This window comes from Natator depressus, chromosome 4, assembly GCF_965152275.1.
Source record: "Natator depressus isolate rNatDep1 chromosome 4, rNatDep2.hap1, whole genome shotgun sequence".
NCBI lineage: Eukaryota > Metazoa > Chordata > Testudines > Cheloniidae > Natator > Natator depressus.
In genome coordinates, this window is record NC_134237.1 from 33,288,580 (window position 1) to 33,305,990 (window position 17,411).

At 44.3% G+C, this 17,411-nt stretch overlaps 1 protein-coding gene across 2 annotated transcripts in view; it reads right to left on the bottom strand.

The window, feature by feature from the left end:
- Positions 1–17,411, bottom strand: part of PLA2G12A (phospholipase A2 group XIIA) — a 39,269-nt gene that overhangs the window by 6,475 nt on the left and 15,383 nt on the right. Inside the window, exons 1-4 of one of the 2 annotated variants that reach the window (XM_074950738.1) lie at positions 15,683–15,822; positions 8,381–8,422; positions 7,322–7,364; positions 1,677–1,823 (exon numbers count right to left, since the gene is read on the bottom strand). In XM_074950738.1, coding sequence (XP_074806839.1) covers positions 1,677–1,823; positions 7,322–7,364; positions 8,381–8,422; positions 15,683–15,722 — 272 coding nt within the window. In that variant the 5' untranslated portion in view covers positions 15,723–15,822. Of the gene's footprint in view, positions 1–1,676; positions 1,824–7,321; positions 7,365–8,380; positions 8,423–15,682; positions 15,823–17,411 lie in introns of those variants that run through there. The other variant, XM_074950740.1, reaches the window with a different exon arrangement.

The following is a 17,411-nucleotide window of genomic DNA, read 5'->3' on the forward strand; positions in this document are numbered from 1 at the left end:
CAGGTCAATGCTAGCCTAGCCTGGGTGCTTTACCCATTTTTACTCATTTCCTCAATCCATGATGTGCTGTTTTTGCATAGTTCCATAGGCTAAAACAAAATTCATTATGGAACTGCATTTCTTGTGAATGGAATAGTGGGTTTGCTATCACTTCTTTTGAGGGACATGTGTTTCTAATTACTATATCTAATATTGTATGCAGTGTAGCTAAAGTTGTGTCAGTCCCAGGATATTAGAGAGACGATGAGGTAATATTTTTTTATTGGACCAACTTCTATTTAGTGAGAGAGACAAGCTTTCAAGCCACACAGAGCTTTTCTTCAAGTCTGGGGATGACCTGAAGAAGCGCTCTGTGTGGCTTGAAAGCTTGTCTCTCTCACTAAATAGAAGTTGGTCCAATCAAAAACATCAACTACCATGTCTCTCTATATCTAATATTGTCAGTGACGGCAGAGTCTGAAATTTGTTGGTACTCCACAGCGGACGACAACTAGTGCTAGGAGACAAGGGTGTTTTCTATAAGTCACATATCCCTTCCTCTTTGCATATCTAAATTGTTGTAAAATAGCATGTGGCTAAGCTTAGACTATACTGGCTCCTTGAGTTAGCCACATAAACATACGGATGTACAGCACAATTGTGCCTGGAACAGAGCTGTCCTGCTTCCCTAAAGCTGCTTTTTTGGTAACTACCAGTTGCCTGTTTTGCATCTGCGAGCAGCTAGAACTACGTGCACTTGCTAGGTGAATAGGAATAAAGGCTTCTTAACTTCCTTAACTTTTCAGTCGGTTTCTGAAATTGTATCATACAGCACATCTGTTTACCCTACAAACCTGACCTTGAACTACTCTGCTATTGGACGGCATAAGTTATTAAACAGATTTGAACTTCACATCACTTACTCAAACTGGTTACTGGTTTAGTGAATCACAGGAAGTGCAAGATGTGAATCAACAAAAGTCAATTTATCTCCTACCGTAAGCAGCACAATTATAAGAATCTCATGTTTAGAACTTCTATCTCAACAGTAGACACTTGCGTCCAACCATCACTTGGCTTGAATGCATTAGAGATATTAGATGAACTAATGTTGCCAAACAATATTAAATGGGCACAATCAGCTTGAAATCTAGTCAATTACAAAAAATGAGTTGAAAGTAATTTCAGGTACTCTACCTTTCCCCCAGCACTTCCTACCGGTTTGTGACGTTACAATCAAGTTTATCTTTTTTCTGTATTAACCAATGAAAATATTTGTGTTCTATTTTCCCCCTCATGATATTGAGACAGAAAAATATATTGTTTGCTTAGTTACACAATACTAAAAAGCCTTTAAAAATTAAGTATCTTAAAAATTAAGATCACTACTTAGACTGCTGAGGTACAGGCAGCCATCAGGGTAAGGGTAAGGAAGACTATTTTCTCAGGGCCTGATCCTGTCCCCATTGACATCAATGGGAGTTCTGCCTATTATTTCAAAGGGAGCAGAAGCAAGCATTTAACTCTTTTTATCATGGGGTACTGTGCAAAATCTTTCAGTCACAATTATGTCAATGAAATCAGTTATTTTACAGCTGCTTATATAACCTTCATGAAAAATCACTTTGAATTGCATATTTTTATTTAACTTATCTAAAAATAGCATCCTGCTGTAAAGCAGCCAAATATCATCTTACCTGCGTTTCAGATTGTCTCTGTCTGCAAGTGTGCCACGTCTATCTGGCAGTGTTAAGTGCCAGAAAAACTGCTCATGATTGAAGATTAAAGCAATCCCTCTTCGCCTGTGGTTCATTTTGTATTGTGCTTCTGGATCAAATGGTTGGCTGTTACAAAGAGAGAACATGCCTTTCAATTAACAAATAAATAATTATTAGTTCACCTACGTATGTTCAGAGGCCAAGATTTTCAAGAGTGATGAGAGATGTTGGGTACCCAAAGCCCTAGTCACATTTGAAAACCTGGGGCACATTAAATGAGTCATTCAAAAATCTCATTAAAGAACTGGCTGCAGTAGATAAAGGCCAGTAAGTTCTGAGTTTAAAAAGCTGTTTCTGTAACTTTAATTGTTTGCTTGGATTATCTGTTGAATTCCAGGACAGATGACTGCCAGTGCAATAACTAGGCACATTATGATAAATTAAAGTGGAGTCTGGACTCAGTACTGATTCTCTATGTTTCACAGTTGAGCCAGACTTCTTATTTTAAAAGTTATAGAGCAGACACCTTTCGATAATGTAAGTGTGCACTAGTTGGAATTTTGTTTGAAGTTACTGTTTACTGAATCACATGCAACATGAACATGGCAATTTTAAATAGTCACATAACTTTCTGAAGACAACATTGCGATGTAAGTTTCTTATGCTGGTGGGACAGAGCGAGATTTTCGTCCATGCTCACCCGAGACAAATAACTCAAGCAAGATGAAATCAAAATGTCCTTAATACCAGTGACTAAGTTACAAGTCTGTAATATTCAACATTTCTGCTCTTAGAATCACCGTGCTCAGTAGTCAAAAATCAGGACGGGGAAAAAAGGTAGAGAAAGATGGGGCATTTTTCTTCCCCTTAATTATTCAACCTACACCAGTAGGAAAACTGTGTCGGGTATAACCAGCGATAGTCTCCAAATCACTTGAGCAGCAACGGTGTGGACTTCTAAAAGATAAATTTACACACTAGGCCACAGTTTAAAAAAAAATGAATATCAGCCATAAATATTTGGTGCATACAACTTATCTGAATCTACTGAAGAAAGAAATTATCTTATGGAATGAAACAGTGATTCCTGTCTAACTTGAGATACATACTAAAAAGCTATTTCCAAACACCCACTAGGAAGCATATGCAATGTTTTAAACAACTTCTCCCATGAAATCAGGACAAAAGTAAACATTCCACCTGAGAAGACCTGAAACCAAATACTTACCTGTCAAAAATAGCTAGCATGACTAGAGCCAGTTGTAGGGCAGTGTGACCCGACCTGGGCTATCACACTTGGCACCCTAGAACTGACCATGCGTGTTTTCAGTAAACAAAGACATAGCTGGAGGCTGCTTCTCAGCCGCTATTCCCTATATTGCTGCCTCTATGTGCCAGAAGGAGCAACTTTCTCTCACACTTTGTCCCCACCATTTGTAGTATATGTATTTGTAATATGTCAAATATTGTATGTGCATTTGTCTAACTAGCCCATAATCCATATATGTATAAATATATATATATATGCGCTAATTGTTCTGATAAGCAGAACAAACTTGCAATGAAATGCTGTGGACTGTTCTAAACATATAACCAGGGCCATTTGGGTCCTGGATCTTATCTAACAGGAAAAAAGATGATGAGGGGAAAAGTTAATTGATGGGTGGGCTAATGGTTGGAGAAGGGGTGTTGAATGAAGTCTGTGAAAATGGCTGGTATGAGGACATATGGAATTCTTGCATGTCATCTCAATAGCTGTAGAACTGGCTCTGGGCATAGTTTCCCCTGTATTTCTTCTTTATTAATCACTTACACACTGCCCCCATGAATGGTACGACCTTCCTGAGCTCATCTGCAAAGTCTCTACCCTGTCCACATTTAAGTCCCTCTGAAAGACCCACTTCTGCTGTAGTGTTTATAGTAAATCAAGTTGATTCATAAAAAAGCAACAACTTTGTTTATAGATTCAGGCTTTAAGGCCAGAAAGGACCATCATGATAATCTAGTCTGACCTCCTGCACATCGCAGACCCCAGAATCTCATCCACACACTCATGTAGTAAGCCCATAACCTCTGGCTGAGTTACTCAAATTTTGATTTAAAGACTTCAAGTTACAGCAAATCCACCATTTATTCTAGTTCAAACCAGACCCCAAATATGATGATCAGTTAGACCCTGACCATGTGGGCAAGACCCACCAGACACACACTTTGGAAAGAATTATCTGTAGTAACTCAGAGTTCTTCCCCTCTAATGTCCTATCTCTGGCCATTGGAGATATTGACTAATAGCAGTCATGGAAGGGCCACATGCCATTTGTGCGCAATCTTATCATACTATCAACTCTATAAACTTATTAAGCTGTCTTGAAACAAGTTACGTTTCTTGTCCCCCCACTACTCTCCTTGGAAGGCTGTTCCAGCACCGAATTTTTCTAATGGTTAGAAGTGGTCACTTCTATCTTTAGCTTGTAGTATCCTCAGAGCAGAGACCTGCCCCCCCCCTCCCAGCTGCGACATGTTTGGAAAGGGCTTAATATAGAGTGGACATTAATATAATATAAATTTTGTTCCTTTATTGTATATATTTTTCAGACAATTTGTTTCCCTGCATGTGCAATATGTGCCTGTTGTTCACATATTGTATTTCTTAGTTCCCTTTCCTCCTCCATAAAGTTATATCTGGAATGTACCTTTTACTTTAATCCTTTTAAAATACAAATACTCTATTTAAAAAAATTAATGCACTAACCTAATTTCAAATGACTGCTCAATTCCAAAAGAATTGTGTTGTGGTGACATCCACGCAGTTCCATACTGGTTGTGTCTCCTATCCCTGTTACACTTGACATGCATCACCTGTTTTTCATAGGCTGGGGGCAGAGCCACCTCTAGGAACAAAGAGACCTTCCAAAACAGGTAATGGGGGAAGTGGCAGCAGTGGGGTGGGTGGGTGGGTGTGTGTGTGTGTTCGCACACATGCATATTAAGAACTGGGTGTAATTTTTCAGCTGAAACTTTTTTCACTGAAAAAATGCAGCTTTGGATTGACCAAAATATTTTGGCAAATTAATGCTGACTTTGTGAACTGCTTCAGTTGAAAAAAAATGTGGAAATGTAGAAATGGTTCATTTTGACATTTACAAAATGTTTTGATTCTTCAGCTAGATTCAGAAGGGGAATTAGAGGCCTAACTCCAACATTTAGGCACCACTCACAGCACTGACGAGGAGCTAGTCCCTTTATGCCCAATAGCCAGGCAACTCACATGGGGTGTGGGAGACCAGGACTGAATGCCCCCTGCTTTGAACACAGGTCTCCCCATTCCCAAGAGAGTGCCCTAACCAGCTGGCTATTGGATATTCTGAAGTAGGCTCCCTCAGTCACTCTTGTTGAAGCTGTTCCACTTTGCATAAATAAATATTTATTGGGCTAGAGAGAGGTGGTGAATGCCCTACCAGACTAGAGAGTCATTATCATTCTCTCTGTCCCAGTGACTATACCTATTTATACAAAGCAGAAGGGCTTCAACAGGAGAGCTTGAGAGAGACCCCCACCAGAATATCCCATAGCTCAGTCGTAAGAGCACTCTCCAGAGAGGTGGGAGATTCCTGTTCAATTTTTTTCTCCTCCACCCTCTCAAGGCAGAGAGGGTGGAATTAAACCTGGGTCTCCCACATCCTGAGCGAGTGCTCTAACCAGTCACTGGGCTGAACATTGTAAGAGTAGCAGCACCACCTCCTCATCCTCCAGCTGGATTTTAAGTGGGGCCTGATCTGGTAGGCATGCTCTGAGTATTTCTACTACGTTGACCCCACCAGCAAGAGAGGTTGGGGAATGACTGTCTTCCCCTGGTTGGAGGATCATGCTGGTACTTTGGCATCTGGATGCCTGGAGTAAGGCAGCAGTGTGCACGCTCAGAGACAGAAACGTACTGCACCAACAGACCTTTACAGCAAAAGTTAGGCACCAAGTAAATTTAGGTGCCTACAAGGTTAGGCAGCAGCTGAGCAGGGGGTTTGTGGATCACAGCAGCACCTCAACCAGGAACTTGGGCACCTAAATCCCTTTGTGGATCTGGGCCCTAAACACACCCCTTTCCTCTGCATTTCACTCCTGGCTAGCTTAGGTAGCTCCTAAATCAGCTTGCTGGCTCCAGTGGATCCCATTCTTAGGAATCTAACTCTCCCCATGCATTGTGTGGGAAATCCGGGTACCTAACTTCGGACCATGAATTCTACTCGATAGCAGGTTGCCAAGGAGGTTAGTGTTGCAATGCCTACGTTCACTTCATGAATCTAGCCTAGGGGTCGGCAACCTTTGAGAAGTGGCATGCCAAGTCTTCATTAATTTAAGCTTTTGCGTGCCAGTAATTTTACATTTACAGGGGCTCCCCAATGGAACCCCAGACTGGCAGTGGGCTGAGCAGGGCTGGCAGCCAGGACCCCGGCTGGCAGGGGGCCGGTCACTGGAACCTCAGATCAGCAGTGAGGTGAGCGGGGGCGGTGGCTGGTATCCCAGGCTGGCAGCAGGCTGAGCGGGGCTGATGGCCGGGACCCTGGCTGGCAAGGGGCTGGTGGACGGAACCGCAGACCATCAGTGAGCTAAGTGGGGTGGTGGACAGAACCCCAGACCGGCAGCGGCTCACCCACTGCCGGTCTGGGGTTCCGCTGGCTCCTGCCAGCCGGGGTCCCGGCTGCTGGTCCCACTCAGCCTGCTGCCAGCTGGGGGTTCTGTTCACCCAGGCCGGCAGCGGGCTGAGTGGGGCCGGGGGCAGGGACCCTGGTTGGCAAGGGGCCAGAACTCCAGACCGTCAGCGGGCTGAGCAGGGTGGCGGACAGAACCCCAGACCAGCAGCGGCTCACCCGCTGCCGGTCTGGGGTTCCGCTGGCTCCTGCCAGCCGGGGTGCCGGCCACTAGCCCCACTCAGCCTGCTGCCAGCCGGGGGTTCTGTTCACCCAGGCCAGCAGCGGGCTGAGTGGGGCCTGGGGCCGGGACTCTGGCTGGCAGCAGCATGCCAGTAAAAATCAAGGGGCCGGAGGCCAGAACTCCAGACTGTCAGCGGGCTGAGCAAGGCCGCCGGCGGGCTGAGCGGCTCAGCCAGCCGCTGGTCTGGGGTTCTGTCCGGTGGCTCCTCCCAGCCGGGGTCCCGGTCACCGGCCCCGCTCAGCCCGCTGCTGGCCTGGGGTTCCGTTCACCCAGGCAAGCAGCGGGCTGAGTGGGGCTGGCGGCCGGGACTCCAGCTGGCAGCAGTGTGCCAGTAAAAATCGGCTCGCGTGCCGCCTTTGGCACGCATGCCGTAGGTTGCCAACCCCTGATCTAGCCCACGTCTCCTTCCTACTGTATGTATTTGTTCACTGTCAAGCACTGAGGAACTCCGATTCTTACTAGGGCCTCTGGATGGTGCCATAATAAAATAATAAGGAACACTACTACTTCAGTGATATGTAGGAGTTTGATACACATGTTCTGTAATGTTACGGGGCCTTCTTGGGTACTCAGCTTGGGCTCTTACCAAAGATTTAAAAAACTCCAAGTCATAAATGTTTTGAGTTTCACATTCACATCTCTCTCTCTCTTCCATTACCATCTTTAGTCGTTTTGATTAAAATATAGGCCTTTACCTTCTCTCAAGGGCATCTGTTTCTGTGACGTTTTGGTCTCCATCTATAATAAAAAGAGAGCCAAAGGGTATTTGAATTACTAACCCAGTTGTTAAAAGAAAATTTGATCTCTTAGGCAGTGGGAGATTTTCAAATTTAAACTTAAATCAGGGCTTGAGTCATGCTACAACACCCCAGAATGCCATTCCAGCACTTTATTTGGTGGGGTTCCGTTACTACCACGTCTGAGTGATAGTTCTGGAAATCCATTCCAGCATTTCTTTTTTAAGGACTCATATGTAGAGCATGTGCAACAATCTGTAAAGTACACTTGATAACATAAACAAGGAGTTCATGCACAGGCCAGATAATTAGGCATGAAATCATCTGATTTGCATTAACGCTTATTGGGGTGCACAATCATATGGGTTTACTTTTGGAGGCCATTCTTAAACATGTGACCCTCAAAGACCAGATTTTTAAAATTGCAAAAATGCAGATGCATAAATTGTATATCAGCAATCATGGACACTGCATATGCAAATGACAAGCTCTCCGTCTGGTTATTTTAACACACAGCCTCTGTAATTTCATGCAAAAACTGTGCATGCTTTTGTATACACTATTTAATTTCTAGCACATAGTGGCACTTCTTTTAAATACATGATGCAATCAGCCTGAAACTAAGCATTTTCTTTGAGGCTAGCTCAACAATTTAGTAAGTGATGTAGGTATTGGGACATCCAACTAGCAGAAAAATTCTAAAACATGCAAACAACTCACACCCTTTCTTCTGCTAAAATGCATAGAATACGTACATCAGCCGTGTTAGTACACCCAAAACTCCTACTGAAATTAACAACACTATTGAGTGTACAAGGAATACAGAGCTGGACCTACTGTTCTAAAGATGTTAAAGATAAAGCTGTCAACTATGTCCTGCTCCCATCTTCTCCCACCTATACGTTAGTGTCTCCATAGATCTGAAGATATCTTACAATCCATATTACCAAAAGTGTGACAGCCCACAATACTCTTTTTAACCTTGCCATTTTATGAAAATAATACACTTTACTGTACCTTTGGTATTTAAAGCAGGCCCACTATCCACCTGGATTTGCCCTGCAATTGAAAACACCACACCAATGTCACTGTCATAACATACAATGTATCAGCTGCAAAAAAGAAAATGTGAGCACATTTTTATACTACACAACTCACACCCTTTGTTTCTGTAATAAATCAAATGAATGGAGTCATAACATTGAGCTATGACGGACCACATTTGTTAATGTTGTGATTATTTTTTGCCCTTTGTAGCCCCATCAGTACCCTACCATTGAAATCAAGTCATGAAGGCCTTGTCTACATTAGCACTTCTCCTATTATTGGTCTCGCACAGGTATAGCTCCACTGGTGACAGCAATGGTGGAAATGCTAGTGTAGACCAGTTGCCAGTGTTTTTACCATCATGTTGTCTAACTGTCAAGGTTAGATGGAACAGTGTAGAAAACACCTGTAGCCTGTCTACACTAGCAAGTCCACTGCGGCTACCACCAGAAGAACTGCACCAAGGGTGCTAGACTAATGATGGGAGAAGTGCTGAAAAGTATTAGCATAGACACAGCTAAACTTAGCAGTAATGACATCGTTCAGAATCTTAAACAAAAGAACTATTACAGAGAGTGTGTGTGTATGAGACTCACAATAGTTTTTGCCTGCAAACCTGGAGTTAAGGCTGATAAAGTATCACTTCAGCCAAAGTACACCCAACCCTTGAAAATATGATTGTTTCCCCTAAAAACTGTCTTTCCTTAGCTTGGAAATTCCAAGTTAAGTTTCCACTTAATTGCCAACCTCTCCCAAAAAACATACCTAAGTATGCAAATACATAGTTAAGGTCTCTGTGATCGGGGTATTAGGTCTATCTCAGTGTTGACAAGGAAAAGTTAACCTTCCTCTTTAGGAAGGGCCACCGCTACATGTGCATAATGATGGGCTATGCAGAGTAGTGCAAGCTGTGGGGAATTAATGAATTCCAGAAAAGGGAAAGAAAGAATCAGGCAGGGGGCTTGACACAAATAAGCTTTAAGGGAGAATAGCTGAGCCAAAGGAATTGTCTTATGCTGAAGTAAGCCATGTTGTGTGTTGAGTTTTATCTGACTGAGGTAAGATACCCTTTGTTTGCTGGGTCTCAGGCTAAAGAAAAATAAAGAGGACTTCTTGCTTGCTCTTAATTTCATTTCTGTTTAATCAGTTTCTAGTCATTTTTACTTTGAGTTTCACTTGCTCAATTAGAAAAACTCTACAGTATTTGGATTGCAAACACTGCTGGGAACTGTTCATTTGGGTTGTTTTTTTTAAAGTTTCTAAATGTTTAATTAATGAAAATGTTCTGTTGGTCACAAGTCTTGTAAAGCTGGTATTTTTCAAAGGAACATCAGGGAGTTAGAGGGGTACGCAACTTCCATTGGATTCAGACGGATCTGGGAACCTAAATTTCTGTTGGCTCCTTTGAAAATCCCATACTAAAAGTTTCTTTTTTACAATATCTAAAATTTGCTCCAAATGAAGTGACAATATACCTTTCAAAACTCACTGATACTCAAATCTGTGTATTCCTTATTGGTTAACTCTAAGTGAATCCTTGGATTCACTCATCAATGACTGCAATCACACAGTAATGGTATATTTACTGAGGCCTAGATTGTTTTCTCCTATGGGAATTGCTGGTGCTACCAAGTTGCTTGAAGTCCTAGTCACACCTAAGACCTGGTGGCATTCTCAAACGATCTCTTAAAGGGAACCAAGCCAGTAGATATTCTCAGAGAATGCCTCCCAGTTAGGGCCCTGCACAAAAGACAGCCAGGGACAAGCAGTGGTGGGGTATTTCTAGCTCAGTCTATCCCATGTTCCGGTGGTTAGGGCACTCATCTGGGACGTGGGAAGATCTTGTTTGCAAAGCAAGCAGGGAATTGAAAGGAGGAACTCAGGCCTCCTATATCACCAGGCCACAGAAACAGAGTGACTCTACAGCCTAGTGCTTTGGCCATCACCTGGGAAGTGGGAGAATCAGGTTCAAGGCCCTGCTCCAAAAAATATTTAAGGTGTAACCGCTCCAAAGGAAAGACTGGGAGAGGAACACCCACCCCACAAATACCCAGGTGGCAAGATACTTACCTCGGATGTGCAGACCTCGATTCAAGTATTTGTGCCACATCAGACAGAGGATGGATTTGAACTTGGGTTTCCCACATCCTAGCTAAGTGCCCTAACTATGGGTCTACTGAGTAGATTAACAAGCATGTACTTTTGGATGTATTTTGTGCAGGGCCTGAACCAGTATGCATGCTCTGAGACCATCAACTGGATCAGTCCCCCCACTGGAAAGGTAGGGATAAGGGGGAATGGTTAGTTTGAGAATCTCACTGGGGCTTAAGAATGAGCTGGGGTGGCATCAAGCCTCAAGCAGCTTTGCACATGTCTATTGCTGGAAACTTAGGCATTTAGGGGACTTTAGACAGCAACTGCACAGTGGTTTAGAGAACATTGGTGGTGCCTAAATATTGGATTTAGACCCATAAGTCTTTGTGAATCTAACCCTCTGACTTGCCTAAGGTCTGTGGCAGAATAGGGAATTAAACCCAGCTCCCTCAAATCACAGGTTAGCACCCTAACAACTAGACCATCTGTCTTCATACCTGAAACTGAATCAATGATAGTACTCAGTCCTTGCGCAAATCAGACCCCAAAAGAACACAGTTAGTGACCACCTGTAAAAATATTAATTCTCTTCTACTGACCAAGTACATGGTCATTGGAAGAGCTAGAACTAAAACTTGTGATCTCCGAGTGCCCAACCCAATGCACCTTTCCTTAGGACAAAATACTGCTACAAAGTTTTGCATAGCTCCATGAATGACATTTCTTGCCAGTGAGAAATGGTAACTTATTTCGTGTTATGGGTGCCCTGTAGCAGCGGGTAGGGCATTATAGGAGTCTGTCCTTTTGCACCTCACAGAATCAGGAGATTGTGAGATGCAGGAGTGACTGGGAAACTTGGAGAAGCTAGTGATAACCAGCGGCAGACAGGGGGAATAGAACCCAGGGGGTTTTGGGGGTGAGGAGTGGAAGAGGCAGGAAAACCTGAGGCAGTTTCCTTCATTTTGTATCAGCTTCCCATTATCCTACCTTCTGCCTCTGACACACTTCATTCCTTTCCACTCACACACAAAAGGAAACTTCACAATAATGCGAAAACTGCAGAATATCGGTAGTTAAAATAATCACTATTAGATATTATGTGGATAGTCAAAATGTTGTTCGAAAATAGAACGTAACTTAGGAACTCTATACACTATGGCCTCAATCCTTCAAGGAGCTTGGCAAAGATGCACCTCTGTGGAGCTCCTTGCAGGGAAGAGGCTAAGTAGGAACGTGTACCTAATGAAAGTAGTTTCAGTTAGTGAAGAAAAACAGATGACTGGCTTGAAGGGAACAACCTGGGATGTTATAGTTAATGATTCTTAACATGTGGGTGGTGACTGCTCAAGGGTATGAGTTGAATGCCAGAGGTTGTCTACTGCAACACAAGCTAACTATTCATCTGAAGCAGACTCACTTACAACATGGCCCTCCTCTAACACCAGGAATGCCTTTTCCCTCTTTCCTATGGGCACGGGCACAAGCATAAATCAACGTGTCAGGAGCTGAGGAGATATCTGAGCCATTAGCAATTATCTCTGAAAAGTCATGGAAGATGGGAGACATTCCAGAAGACTGGAAAAGGGCAAATATAGTGCCCATCTATAAAAAGGGAAATAAGGGTAACCCAGGGAATTACAGACCAGTCAGCTTAATTTCTGTACCCGGAAAGATAATGGAGCAAATAATTAAGCACTCAATTTGCAAACACCTAGAAGATAATAAGGTGATAAATAACAGTCAGCATGGATTTGTCAACAACAAATTGTGTAAACCAACCTGATAGCTTTCTTTGACAGAGTAACAAGCCTTGTGGATGGGGGGGAAGCAGTAAATGTGGTATATCTTGACTTTAGAAAGGCTTTTGATACTGTCTCGCATGACCTTCTCATAAACAAACTAGGGAAATACAACCTAGTTGAAGCTACTATAAGGTGGGTGCATAACTGGTTGGAAAATCGTTCCCAGAGAGTAATCGGTGGTTCACGGTCATGCTGGAAGGGCATAATGCGTGGGGTCCCGCAGGGATTGGTTCTGGGTCCGGATCTGTTCAATATCTTCATCAATGATTTAGATAAAGGCATAGAGAGTACACTTATAAAGTTTGCGGACGATACCAAGCTGGGAGAGGTTGCAAGTGCATTGGAGGATAGGATTAAAATTCAAAATGATCTGGACAAACTGGAGAAATGGTCTGAAGTAAATAGGATGAAATTCAATAAAAATAAATGCAAGGTACTCAACTTAGGAAGAAACAATCAGTTGCACACATACAAAATGGGAAATGACTGCCTAGGAAGGAGGACTGCAGAAAGGGATCTGGGGGTCATAGTCGATCACAAGCTAAATATGAGTCAACAGTGTAATTCTGTTGCAAAAAAAGCAAACATCAGTCTGGGATGTATTAACAGGAGTATTTTAAGCAAGACATGAGAAGTAATTCTTCCGCTCTACTCCACGCTGATTAGGCCTCAACTGGAGTATTGTGTCCAGTTCTGGGTGCCACATTTCAGGAAAGATGTGGACAAATTGGAGAAAGTCCAGAGAAGAGCAACAAAAATTATTAAAGGTACAAACATGACCTATGAGGGAAGGTTGAAAAAATTGGGTTTGTTTAGTCTGGAGAAGAGAAGACTGAGAGAGGACATGATAACAGTTTTCAAGTACATAAAAGGTTGTTACAAGGAGGAAGGAGAAAAATTGTTCTTCTTAACCTCTGAGGATAGGACAAGAAGCAATGGACTTAAATTGCAGCAAGGGTGGTTTAAGTTGACCATTAGGGAAAACGTCCTAACTGGAATAAATTGCCTAGGGAGGTTATGGAATCTCCATCACTGTGGATTTTTAAGAGAAGGTTGGACAAACACCTGTCAGGATGGTCTAGATAATACTTAGTCCTGCCTTGACTGCTGGGGACTGGACTAGATGTCCTCTCGAGATCCCTTCCAGTTCTATGATTCTATGAAATATTTGTAGCCTTATGACAGGGTTTGGTTGCTAGAGCACACAGCCAGCTGTGTATCTGCAGTAAGTGTACCTGCAATGGCAATAAGCAGGTTGCGTAGGTAGAGGGCAATGTATCAGAAAGCATGGGAACAAATTTCAAAGTGCTAGCTACACCCTCTTTAATCTCATTCTGAACCAGCTGCAGTGCCAATGCTGCCCTTTAGCCTATGTTACCGTATGCCACAGGGTGCACGGAGGACTAGGCAACCACACCCCAATCCACCCAAACTTTGTTTTAAAAGGAGGGGTGCTCCTAAAATACATACAATGTTAAATAAAAAACCATCATTATTGTGTACCCACTCAGTTAGTTGCAAACTAAGGGCTTGTCTACATGGGAAAGTTATTCTGGAATAAGATAAGGTGTGAATTAAAACAGATATAGTTATACTGGTATCATTCCCCAAGTGAACACTCTTAGGGTATATCTACACTATGGACCTTACAGCAGCACATCTGTACCACTACAGCCGTGCCACTGTAAGGTCTCCCGTGTAGCCGCTCTTTGTTGGCAGGTGAGAGCTCTCCTGAGGGCATAATTAAACCACTCCCAACAAGCAGCGTTAACTATGTCGGCAGGAGAGACTCTCCTGCCAACACAGCGCTGTCCACATCAGCACTTTTGCCTGTGAAACTTATGTCGGTTGGGGGTGTGTGTTTTTTTTACACCCCTGATCAACAAAAGTTTTACCAGCAAAAGTGGTAGCATAAACAAAGCCTTACTCTGGTATAAGAGTGTCTTTTTTCAGTTTAGTCTTTTTTTCGCCTCTTGGCTCTTTGAGCTAAGATCATACGTTGCTCGGAAAGGTGGTTAAGCTAAACTGGAAAAGACACTCTTACACTGAAATAAGTTTGTCCACATGGGGTTATACAGCTGTAACAATGACATAACTGGTAAATATTTTGAAGTTTGAAGGGATTTTGTTTGATTGGGGTTTTTTGTTTGTTTGGGTGGGTGGCGGGGGTGGTTTGCAAACAATCTTTTTGTGCAGTCTACTACTAATACCAGTTCTCAAAAGATGGTTGGGGAAGAGGTCTGGGAGCATAGTCATTGCAGTGTTCTACTCCTTTTTAATTGATTTTTGGTTAATACTTATGCATGTGTTAAACACTGTTTTACATGCACAGGGTACTATAGGAGATGCTATAAATTTTAAAAATAACACTGTTCTTTAGAAGAGAAATAAAATAACTTTTAAAAGCACGGTTAAATCACCTTTATAAATAACTACAGGTGTCATACTTTGCAAACCTGCTTTATTTTAAGAAAACACTAGTTCAACGGAGAGTAAACTACTACCCATCCTATTAATTTAATGTGCAATGTATGCATGGGAAGAATTTACCTCTGGCTCCTTTGACCAATATCAATAAGTAGTGGATAGCGGGCATTTTATGCATCCTGTTCAAAACCCTGCCAACCAAAGGTGGCAGCTGTTTATGAATCACTGGTTTGCCTGGCACTGCAAGAATAGGTGCAGTGTAACCAGTGTTTAATTCGTGCCTGGGCTTGCCAGGGCTAAGCCCTGGCACCCCTAGGCTTGGCAGTTCATAGCCCCAGCACCTCTCCCTTGCGACATCAGTTATGAAAGTAAAACAAAATTGCTTGAGCCCAGGGCACCTCTTTCATTACAGATTAAGCACTGAGTGTAGCAAAGAACAGCAGATCCCTGCCCTGAGGGGCTGCCACCCCCAGGCACAATAACCCACAGCAGGGCAGCGGCCGCCTTGGGGACCCTGGGCAGCAGCTGTGTGTGTTGCTGGGGAGGCAGGAGCCCCAGGCTGAGAGCCGGAGACAAAGGGCAGGCCGGGCTCCCGCCGCTCTCGCCTTTCACTTTCCCTTCTCAAGGGCAAGGAGACGTGGCCGATGGTCGCACGCCCCCCCAGGCCAGACACCCCCAGCTCTGCAGAGAGAGGCAGTAAAGGGAGCCCCCTCCCCATGGGGGAACTATGGGGTTTAGGTTCCTTTTCCCCTGCCCGGGAGGGGGCAGACCCTCCCCGCAGCGCCCCCAGAGACGATGTCTCAGCCGCCCCCCAACCGCAGAGCCCAGGGGAAACAGCGCAGCCCTGGCCCTCCCGCCGCCCCCGCAGGGCGCCGGCTCCGGCGCCGCACGCTCGCCTCTGGGTGCCCCGCAGGGCTCGGAGCCCGCGGGCCGGGCTTGCCTGCCCTACCGGGGTTGCCGCCGATGCGCTGCTGCTTGGAGCTCGCCATGGCCCCAGAGAAAGGCTCCTTTCCCAGCCGAAGCTTAACAGACGCCGCAGCCTTGCCCGGCTCGTCGTCTTCCTCCGCCGCTTCCTGCACCACCCGCCCCCGGCCCGCCTCCCTCCTTCAGTGGCCGCCGCCCCTTCCCGCGCCAGGCAACCCCGGGCGGCTCCCGGCAGGCGGATGGGATCCCGGGGGGCGCGCCCCGGCCGGGCTCTCCCCAGCCCCGGTGTGGTCAGCGGGGTTGTACAGTCCACTCGGCTGTCGTCCTCCAGCTGGGTGGGGAGAAAACCAGCAATAATCCAACCACGTCCTCCCTGCAGTAACTGGGGTTTTGGTTTTATATCATTGGCCAGAACCAAACCCCAGATCCAAACCCCACCAGCAACTGGGGGATTTCAGGGGGCAGGAGCCAGCTGGAAATTTCAGACCTGGCCCCTATATTTTTAATTAGTGTACTGAACCGAGACCCCATGGATCAGCCCTCTGACCCCATGCTGATCTGAGTGTCCCTAAATTCTGGATCAACTTTCCCTTACGGTTCTTGTTAACTATCGGTCTCCTGCCAGTATTTAGCCTTAGATGGAGTTTACCACAGCTTTGGGCTGCATTCCCAAGCAACTGGACTCCAAGACCCAGTCCCAGCATGCTGGGGGCTGCTACCCGCCTCACACCGTCCATAGGCACCTCTTAAATTCAAGAGGGCATGAAACCATTAAGAGGTGCCCGTGGACAGTATGAGGCTTGTAGTGGCCCCTGCGTGCCGGGACCAGGTCTTCTTAGAGTCGGGTTGCATGGGAATGAAGCCCAACGCTGGTGGTAAACTCCATCTAAGCCTAAAGTCTGGCCCTTGCCTATGAAGCATTACACTTAGGGGTCTCGAACATATGGCTTGGCATGCAAAATTGAGTCAATGGCAGCTGGGTCATTAGAACTGTGTAGGGACAATTGCGTGCCTCACTGCTGCACAGTTTTAAAAATTAGGTCCTGAATAAGCCACCAAATAGTGCTGAGCGCAACAGCTGCCTTACTTAAAATCTGCACCTTAGGTCACTTGGAGGAAATCCCAGAGTAATGTGCACATCTAAGTATTTTGTCTTTTAAAATATCTTTTTTCATTTAAAAATATGGAACTTGCTGTTCTGACCAAGTTATTCCCCTTGTGAACCCTTTCACTGGATTCCTGTTTCTTACTGCATCAAATTCAAGCTTCTTGTCTTTATTGTGAAGTCTTTTCTGTTATTCCCCATTTTATTCTCTCCTTCTTGGTCTCTTCTTATTGCTCCTGCCTTACTCTATCCGCTGTGCTTGTCCTGGTTTCCCATTTCAGACAATTGTCAGCTTCCTCCTTCCTCCAATTCCTCCTTACCACTCACATCTTTCAGGAAACTTTCCTATCCTGTTCTAACCTGCAATAATCTCTCCACAATGTCTTTTTTTTTTCTTAACCTTAATTCCTGTCTTATGTCTGGTCTTTTTTCTTTATTTTCACTTACAGTGTAAATACTTTAGGGCAGGAAACATGTTTCAATCTGTTGGTAGGTTGTTGTGTAAATGTTTGACACTATAATAATTACTATTAATCTATACACCTATTCATTTTGTAAAGAAAAGCTCCATGTGAAACCAGTAGCATATATTTATCACAAGTGCTGTGGCTATAGTTTTTTACTCCCTACACTTGTATCACAACATGTT